Source organism: Pseudopodoces humilis, chromosome 1, assembly GCF_049639895.1.
Source record: "Pseudopodoces humilis isolate 2021_Gansu_Grassland_sample_001 chromosome 1, ASM4963989v1, whole genome shotgun sequence".
Taxonomy (NCBI): Eukaryota; Metazoa; Chordata; class Aves; order Passeriformes; family Paridae; genus Pseudopodoces; species Pseudopodoces humilis.
The window spans coordinates 72,072,527-72,081,556 of NC_142200.1; the positions used below are offsets into that span (position 1 = coordinate 72,072,527).

Sequence of the window (9,030 nt, forward strand, 5' to 3'; positions counted from 1 at the left end):
CGTGGCTGTGGCGGCTGCGCAGGCGCTGCGCCGTGTGTGGTGTCGTGGTGGGCGCGGCTTCCGGGCGTGTGCGGCTTCCGGGCGGTGCGCGGGGGTGGCGGTAGTCGGAGCTGGCAGTGTAGCCATGTCAGCTATGGGGACTCTGGCGTTTGACGAATATGGACGGCCCTTCCTCATCCTTAAGGATCAGGAGCGCAAGACGCGCCTTATGGGGCTGGAGGCGCTCAAGGTGAGCGAGCGGGGTGGCCGCCGGGGCCGCCCGCAGGCCCGCTCTGGCTGGACCGCTCTGCGCCATGCTGGGCCGTGCCGTACCATAATGCTGCGGGGGGAGGGGGAGGGGAATGGGAATGGGAATGGGAATGGAGTCCGGACTAGGCTTGTAAACGGGGGAAGTATGGAGGAAGAGAGAAGGCATCCCTCCGGGGCTGGGAATGCGCGGCACGTGGAGTCTCCGTGCCGTGGATCCGCCCCGGAGCCGCGGGGCTTTGGGGCTGTTACCCCCGTGGCTGCAGCGCGCCCCTCCCCGTGGCTCCGGCCCAGCTCCCCACTACTGCCCTCCCCTCCTTAGACCGCCGCCTGAAGCTCGGCCGCCGAAGGAAGGCCGGGGCTGAGTGCCTGTGGTACAAATCCCGACGAGGAAAGGAGTGGACACGGGAACAGAGAGGTTGTGGATGCCCCATTCCTGGCGGTGTTCAGGGGGAGGTCGAATGGGGCATTGAGCAATCCGGTCTAGTGGAAGGTGTTCCTGCCCTTGACAGGGCAGGATCTTCAAGGTCCCTTCCAAGCCAGACCATCCTGCGATGATTCTATGATGGACAAAATTCCAGTGCCTCGTTTTTTAGTATTGCCGGCTTCTGTTGCTCCCTGCTTTGAGCGTTAGGGCTGTCATTTGGCTGCTCTGCTTTTGCCTGCTTTAGGCAGAGCCAGTGCAAGCAATATGAGAAAAGGCACAGGAAGTGTTCCTATCATAAAACCAATACACACATACTGATTCTTTTCCAATCACAGTTGTTGTTAGTTAAATTACAGCATTTGCACCACTCGCTGTGTTTTCCTTAGCTTAATATTGTGATTTCAGAATGCATGACGATGATTTAATTTCTGTCTTTATTATCCTTTGTTTTACAGTCTCACATAATGGCAGCAAAAGCTGTAGCAAGTACTCTGAGAACATCCCTTGGGCCCAATGGTAATAATGAAAAACTTTTAGTGGTTCTCTCTTAGTAATTGTTGGGAGGATTTTCAAAATTTTCCTTCATCCTTTGAACACGTGTTTTTTAGGATTGGATAAAATGATGGTGGACAAGGATGGTGAGGTGACTGTGACAAATGATGGTGCTACCATCCTGAATATGATGGATGTGGATCACCAGATAGCCAAGCTTATGGTGGAGCTGGCTAAATCTCAAGATGATGAGATTGGGGATGGAACTACTGGAGTCGTTGGTAAGAAAGTATTTTAAATTTAGCTTCCTCTTTCAGGTTTAAAATCAAGCTGCTTCAGCTATTAAAAAAAATGTGAGAAATAACAGTAGCTTTTCTGTAGCACTTCTTTGGAGTATTTATTTTTGCAGTATTCCTGTCAGTTCTTGTATTAGAAGTCTTCTAATCAGGAAGAAGTCTTTTGTGTCTTTTTGAAGTTTGGTTACATTTTAAGGTAGTGCTGAGAGCCCCCTTGATACTTTGAAAAGTTTTCTGCATAATTTTCTTCTGTAATCTCTTTTGTTCTTCCTTGATCCCTGGATTTCATTTTGTTCTTAACATAATGTGGTTTTCTTGCTAAGCAAAGCAGGTAGGGGTTTTTCATGGGGTTTTTTTGCTATTTAGGAAACCTTGAATTTCTAAAATATTGCAGAAAAATCAAAAAGTGGTCCTTTTAATCTGTTGATAATGTACTTAAAGTTATGCTCCAATCAAGAGTAAAACTTTTATTTTTTTTTTTTATAGTTCTGGCTGGGGCATTACTGGAACAGGCTGAGCAGTTGCTAGATCGAGGCATTCACCCCATCAGAATAGCAGATGGTTATGAGCAGGCAGCACGAATTGCCATTGAGCATCTAGACAAAATCAGTGACAGCTTCCCAGTTGATCCACAGAACACTGAGCCTCTGATCCAGACAGCAAAGACAACTCTGGGCTCTAAAGTGTAAGTCACAAAAACTGAATATTGAATGAATATTTACCCTTCCGTTGAAAACCCTCTGCCTGGAAAGGAGAAATCCTGGTGTTTTGGTGGATTTTTAAATTGTTTGTGTTATTGGAGTGATGCTGAAGGCTCTTCTATGTTTTGTTTTGCCTAATTCCTCAGTGGACTCCTGTCTTGGGATAAGAAATTGTGAGTCCTTTGTCACCAAAGGGTCAATTCCATGAAATTGAACAGCTGCAGCGTCAATTTCACTCTAACCTGATAGTTCCAGGTTTCTGCATCATAACAGGTTCAAAAAGTAATGTGAATCTGTTAAAAGTAATAACATATCATCTTTTGGGTTTTTTTCCACTAAAAAAGTTTTAACTTAGAATGGTTCAGTTTCCTTTATGGGTTCTGTGTGTAGTTCATAAATTCAGACATTGGAAGGGCTTCCTTTGGAGAATTGTCTTATGAGTGGTTTCTGTTTTTTGAAGGTTCTTTAGTAGTTTAGTTCTCCTGACTTGTTCAAAATCTGTGTTGAGACTCCCTTGATAAAGGTTCCTCACACTGACCATATTGTGTGTTCTGTTTTCTGCCATAGCCAGCACCTTCTATTTCTGTGAACAAACAAGCAGGACCACCTCTTTTAATAGTGTCTAAAAGTTGATTATTATAGTGGTACTTCTTGCTTTTTAAGATGGATAGAATCACCTTTTTCTTCCAAATTGTGGAAATGGAGTACAACTTGATTATATTTTTTTTCAAACCTAGAGTGAACCGCTGTCATAGGCAAATGGCAGAGATTGCTGTGAATGCTGTACTGACAGTAGCAGACATGGAACGTAAAGATGTTGATTTTGAGTTAATCAAAGTGCAAGGCAAAGTGGGTGGTAGACTGGAAGATACACAGTTGGTTAAAGGAGTGATTGTGGATAAAGATTTCAGTCATCCACAGATGCCTAAAGTAAGTGATGCCTGTGTGTGTGTGTCTCTTGTGTGTAATGGCTTAAATAAGAATTTCTAGCCTACCTCAAATGTTGCCCTAGTATATATTAAATATTTATACAGTCTTGTGGTTTGGCTTGGCTTTTCACCCATATACCAACAGAGGCAAGGAACATGAAATTTTCTATATTGGAAGAGACTGAATTAGAATTTACAACCAACAATATTGAGAACTTGTGGTGGAAGGGAGGAGTTACTGTACTGGGAGGAATTAATGTACTGTACTGCTACCCTGGTGCAGGGTTCTGTGTTATGTAGAAACAATTGTCCTTGGTGTGTGATATGCTTAATATGCTTAGTGCAATGCAGTGTCAAAATTCTTAACCTTATGGGCTGCTATGTTGTCCTATTAGGAACACTCCTAACAGAAGCTGTCCTTGTTTCATGTTTGGCATAGGTAAGGTCTCCAAGTCTTTGGGCAGTGTACTACTACTGTTTTAGAATATTTATCTAGCAGGTGACAGTGTTTATCCTGTAAAAAGGAAGACTGGTAGAAAATATCAGTTATGTAATAGCTGAAAAGTTGTTACAAAGATGAGTAGTAGTCTCAGTGGTCACAGTGGATAGAGATGGTTTAAGTGATTTTTTTCTTTCGTTTTTTAAACATTGAACCATTATAAGGCATGACTGGTAAAGATTGTTAAGGGCTTAAACAGTGTCTTGGAGCTATGGAATTTGCTGTAAGAGGTTTATTGAGACTATTGACAGAATTATTTAGTTAACTGTAGAATAAGTCAAATGATCTTCACATCTTTTCCTATGTTTGTGTTTATAAAGATACATCTGTGTGTTTTGCAAATACAAGAAAGATATGTTAATGAGGTCAAAAATCTTTTTTTTTTTTTTTTTTTTACTTGCCAGGAGCTAAAAGATGCTAAAATTGCAATCCTTACTTGTCCATTTGAGCCACCTAAGCCTAAAACCAAACACAAGCTTGATGTTACATCTGTGGATGATTACAAGGCACTGCAGAAATACGAAAAAGAGAAGTTTGAAGAGATGGTGAAGCAGGTAGCCTTCAGGATTATTTCTGTTTTCTTTGTTTTTAATAGCCATTAAAAAAAACCAGCATAGTGCATTGATTTGTTCCTCTAAATGAGCTGCTAATCCTGGTGGGAAGCAACATACAAGCAATTTTAATGCTATGAATCAAAGTTAATTTAATGTAAGAAAGAGATACCAACATGGTTTAAAATATATTTTGATCTCTGTGTGTACCAGAGAGCTCTTCTTGAGAATTGTCTTTTGAGAAAATAGGGAGAATAAAAACCATGAAGAGTATTTTTCATTCCTTTGTTAGCTCTGATCAAAAGGTTGATGATTTTTGTTGCTTTTAGATAAAAGACACTGGTGCAAACCTTGCCATTTGCCAGTGGGGTTTTGATGATGAGGCAAATCACTTGCTGCTCCAGAATGAGCTGCCTGCTGTTCGTTGGGTTGGTGGACCTGAAATAGAAGTAAGTAAAACTGGGCTTTGTACTTTCGTTGTTAAAACATTTATGAAGTAATAGGCTGTACTAGCTAAAAGTTCAGGCATATCACTGCATACCTGTGTGTATGGGTGGGTACTGGAGAAAAATCACTGGGGATTTGTGACAAGAACCTATCATGAAGGGGATTATGGTTTATAATTGGAGCATATGTATATTACTTAATAAAAGTTTCAGGTGTCTAGGAAAGTTTCTGCTTTTGTCCTGCTGTTTGCAGAAGCAAAACATTGGCTGAAGTACTTGGAAGTGAAGGGAAGATAACCTTTTGGAGTAGGCATTTGACAGATGCTTTTCCACTAGTTTTATGTTTTGAAAAACTACATGGAAAAATCCTTTTAAAATAACTCATGGCTGTTTAACTTCAGTTAATCGCCATTGCGACAGGAGGGCGCATCGTGCCTCGCTTCTGCGAGCTCACAGCAGAGAAACTGGGCTTTGCGGGTGTTGTCCGAGAGATCTCCTTTGGAACTACCAAGGACAGAATGCTCCTCATTGAACAGTGTCAGAACTCCAGAGCTGTGACCATTTTCATTAGAGGAGGAAATAAAATGGTGAGATGCTTGCTTTGATACATAGTTGCAGAATGTGTAGTTGCTTTGTGAACCATATTAGTACACTCTTCTCCTCTTGGTCTGAATTTTCCTTGCAGTGTGGGCAAATAGGAAGGGGTAAGGCTTGTAGGCAGTCAGAACAGTGTGTCAGAAGTAACTTGTTAGATTTACATCCTATGTCTTTAAGTGAAAACTTCTGTTTTCTGTTAGACCATATATTTCATAAATACGGAAATAATTTTACCTGTGGATGCTCTTGATTATTTTTTTCTCAGGAGATGGTCACATTTATGAGTGTAAAGACATACAAGCATCTTTGAAATATTTGGTTTTATTGTACTTAGTTGTATCACTTCTGATTTAGTCCAGTTAAAATAATTTAAAATAAAAACTCTGAACTACAGCAGACCTTATATCCCCACACCCTATAGCCCCCAGTCCCTCAGAACTCAGACCACTTTAAATGCTTATGTACTTAAACTGGGTTTTAGTTGCACTGTTAGTGTTAAATTATATTTATTATAGGTCAGGTCCTACTTTAAATGAAAAACTGTAGTGGGAAAAAAGAGTCTGAAATTTTATTTTAGGAAAGCAGAAATACTGCTTTAAAGGTTAACATTTCTGTTAAATCTACATTTCTTGAAGCTGGGAGTTGACAGAAACTGCAGTCTGAAAATAATGTTGGCATTTAAAGTTCAGTGTGTCTTAGTTTTGTGTCTTGTAAATATGCAAGATTGTAAACCTTATCATGTATGTTTTTGTTATTTCAAATTGGATTTAACAAATAACAATATAATTTTGTGTATATTTTTATTCCTTCTTTGCCACTGGATGTCTCACATCCTCTATTTTTAAGTAGTATAACATAGCAATAGTAGAGCTGCATTGGAGCCATGAAAAAATCTTACCATTTATTTGCAGTTTCCATGTCTGTATTAGGAACAGCATCTTCACAGCCTTCAGATGTGTGTATTGTCAAACACATGCTGTTCTGTAATTCCAGATCATTGAAGAAGCAAAGCGCTCTCTTCACGATGCCTTGTGTGTAATCCGGAATCTCGTTCGTGACAATCGTATTGTGTATGGTGGTGGCGCAGCTGAAATATCTTGTGCCTTGGCAGTCAGTGAGGCAGCAGATAAGGTAAGAAAGGAAAATTTTCTTAATGCTAAAGTTAAAATTTTCTTTAATATATGAAGGATTGAGGCTGCCTTAAGAGATTCCAGAAGAATTTCAAAGTTTTTCCAGAAAGTTCGGTAAAATGTGCTTTCTGACATTCCGTGATAACCAGTGTTAGAAGTTATCCTTCCTGTCTCTGTAAAATGTCATTACCAGTACTTTTTTTCCTTCTGTGCTAGGAGCAGTTTGTTTTTTTTTAATTTTCAAGTAGTTACCATTCAGAGGTATTTGTTTAGTTGCTGTATTCCAAATAAAATCTGTTTATTCTGTGTCTGTAATTTATATCTAGTACGAAAATATGCTTTTACTAACATTGGAGTTTAATAGCTTATGAATTTGAGTTTCTTTTCCTCTAGTGCCCATCTTTGGAACAGTATGCTGTGAGAGCTTTTGCAGATGCCCTGGAGGTAATTCCCATGGCCCTCTCGGAGAACAGTGGTATGAATCCAATACAGACAATGACTGAAGTGCGGGCAAGGCAGGTGAAAGAAAATAATCCTGCCCTGGGCATAGATTGTTTGCAGAAAGGAACAAATGGTAAGAACTGCAATGTGGAGAAGGAGAAGCATAAAATATTTTCTTTCTCAAAAGATCAAAATGCTCATTATGGTTTTATTAAACCTGTGCATCACTCAGGTTATCCTAAATCTTGTGCCTTGCCATAATAAATGGGAATGTGCTTGGAGAGTATATGTATGTCTACCATGAGGAAAATGTTTAATTGTCTGAAAACCTCTGTTTGGTGGCAAGAAAAGTTGAAGATGTTGACTGGTATTGTAGTACAGGAAAGAAGGCTGCTCTTAGATTGGCGCAAACAAGCTGTGCTTTAAATACTGCAGTTTTAGTGATCCAGGTTACTCTGCAGTCCTAGAAACAGTTGTTTTGAGAAACAGCTTGAGACAAAGTAAACAAAAGGCTGGAAATATTTGTAGACGATGATGTTCACATACAGGTTTGTATATGTCTGCATATATAAACCTTGAGCAAATAAGTGAAGACTAAGAAGCCGGTGTATAAAACCTTATTTTCAACTGGATCTACATTTTACACCTTCTTACCTACTCTTGGTTTTTTTTCAGAAAAGAATGTGGTAAACTGTTATTTGTACATTCATAACCCTTCTTTGATTAGGTGTTCCTGCTTGATGGCATTTGACCTTTCACTTCTTTAGCATTTGCTCAGCCTTTAGGTTGCTTTTAATATATGTGTATGGAAATTTTGCTTTTCACCATTCTGCATTACTTTTTGAAAAGCACACCCTAGTTGAGAAAAGAGTTGTATCTTAGTGTCCTAGGATCTTTGCTAAGAACCCAGATGTAAAACTCCATTTTGTTCAAATTATGTTTGTAAACCACAGTGGCCACGAGTAGTAATCTCAGAACGTTCTTTGAAATCAGGTGGAATTTACTATTACTAGTTACTAACACTTGTAGGTTAAGTGTTATATCTAGATTTCACAAGGGTGTCTAATTCTTTGGCTTCCTTTTGGCAGATATGAAGAAGCAGCATGTTATAGAGACCTTGATTGGTAAGAAACAGCAGATTTCTCTGGCAACTCAGGTTGTTAGAATGATCCTGAAGATTGATGATATCCGTAGACCTGGAGAATCTGAAGAGTGAAGGTTGAAAAGCAGGAAACATTAAGGGGCCACAGCAGTAGCGAAGACGGTAGTATTCTGATGCTTCATCTTCAGCTATTTATTCTGGACACTTTTTGTTTCACATACTGTAATGGCGAGTTGTTTGAAATAAAACAATTTAGCACTAGTGATTTCAAGACTTGTTTCAGAAATATTGTTACATTTTTTCTTAGGGTGAATATGAATAGAAAATACTTCTTGAATGTATAGGGGGAAAAACATAAATAATGCAGCAATAAAATGTAATGAGTCATTTTCCATTGTTCCTTATGGGGAAAGTGCACAGATTCTCATTTTAAGAGGTCTGTCACTCTTTGATGAAGGTAGCAGAAATTATTTTAATTACTTATTTTAATTAAATATTAACTAATTGTTTTAGCCTCCAGTGATTATCATATGTTAAATATATTAAGTATGACGTTTCAGTCTGAAGATTTAAAGGAACTGTGTTCCATGCTTCCAGTTGCTTCAATTTTTTTCTCTTGTTGCCCTTTTCCTGATTTTTGAGGGTTAAGGAGGGTTTTTTCCCAGGGCTGTACACATTCAGCCAAGTGAGAGTTTTTCCCAGAACTTTGTCTATAGTACCACAGCGCACTTACTCAAAAGGTCCCCAGTATGATACTAGAGTAGTAGAGTAAAATTGATTAGTAAGGTGCCTTGCCTGTGAAACTATCAGTAAGAAACTAGTGGCAGACCACAACTAATGTACAATTTTTTTTAAAGATTTCCAAAGTGAGGGAAGTGTTACAAATACCAACTCAGCATGACTTGTGTTACATAGGGCAGAGGAAGCTCTACTGGCCACTGTTTGCCAGGTAGTAGGTCATGTTCTGATTTGGTTTTGCTGTGACTACCGTTGAGTCAAACAAAACCCTTCAGTGACTGTCAACAGAGGAAGAAGGGTAGAAACAAGAAATTTACGAATTACAGGACTGATTTTATTTCTAGAACTGTTTGTGGATAAATAGTGCAAAGCTTTAATGTCATTGATAAAAAATTAGTAGTGGGTGTTTCATCATTATTGTTTTGCCTTTTCCCA

The 9,030-nt window shown here is 39.4% G+C and overlaps 1 protein-coding gene across 1 annotated transcript; it reads left to right on the plus strand.

Annotated features, from left to right (window-relative positions):
* The first annotated feature begins 52 nt into the window (after positions 1 to 52).
* CCT5 (chaperonin containing TCP1 subunit 5) lies at positions 53 to 8,128 on the plus strand. The gene is made up of 11 exons (XM_005531717.3): positions 53 to 229; positions 1,129 to 1,189; positions 1,282 to 1,446; positions 1,948 to 2,146; positions 2,900 to 3,092; positions 3,995 to 4,144; positions 4,471 to 4,590; positions 4,989 to 5,174; positions 6,178 to 6,315; positions 6,708 to 6,888; positions 7,844 to 8,128. Exons 1-11 carry the CDS (start codon positions 125 to 127, stop codon positions 7,969 to 7,971), a joined length of 1,626 nt encoding a protein of 541 aa, XP_005531774.1. The 5' UTR covers positions 53 to 124; the 3' UTR covers positions 7,972 to 8,128.
* The last annotated feature ends 902 nt before the right edge of the window (positions 8,129 to 9,030 follow it).

Bases quoted from the DNA above. Each gene is read 5' to 3' on its own strand.
- CCT5 (XM_005531717.3), top strand. From the start codon at position 125: ATGTCAGCTATGGGGACTCTGGCGTTTGACGAATATGGACGGCCCTTC. The intron at 4,591-4,988 runs GTAAGTAAAACT...GTTTAACTTCAG, and splicing joins TTGGTGGACCTGAAATAGAA to TTAATCGCCATTGCGACAGG. The intron at 6,889-7,843 runs GTAAGAACTGCA...TCCTTTTGGCAG, and splicing joins TTTGCAGAAAGGAACAAATG to ATATGAAGAAGCAGCATGTT.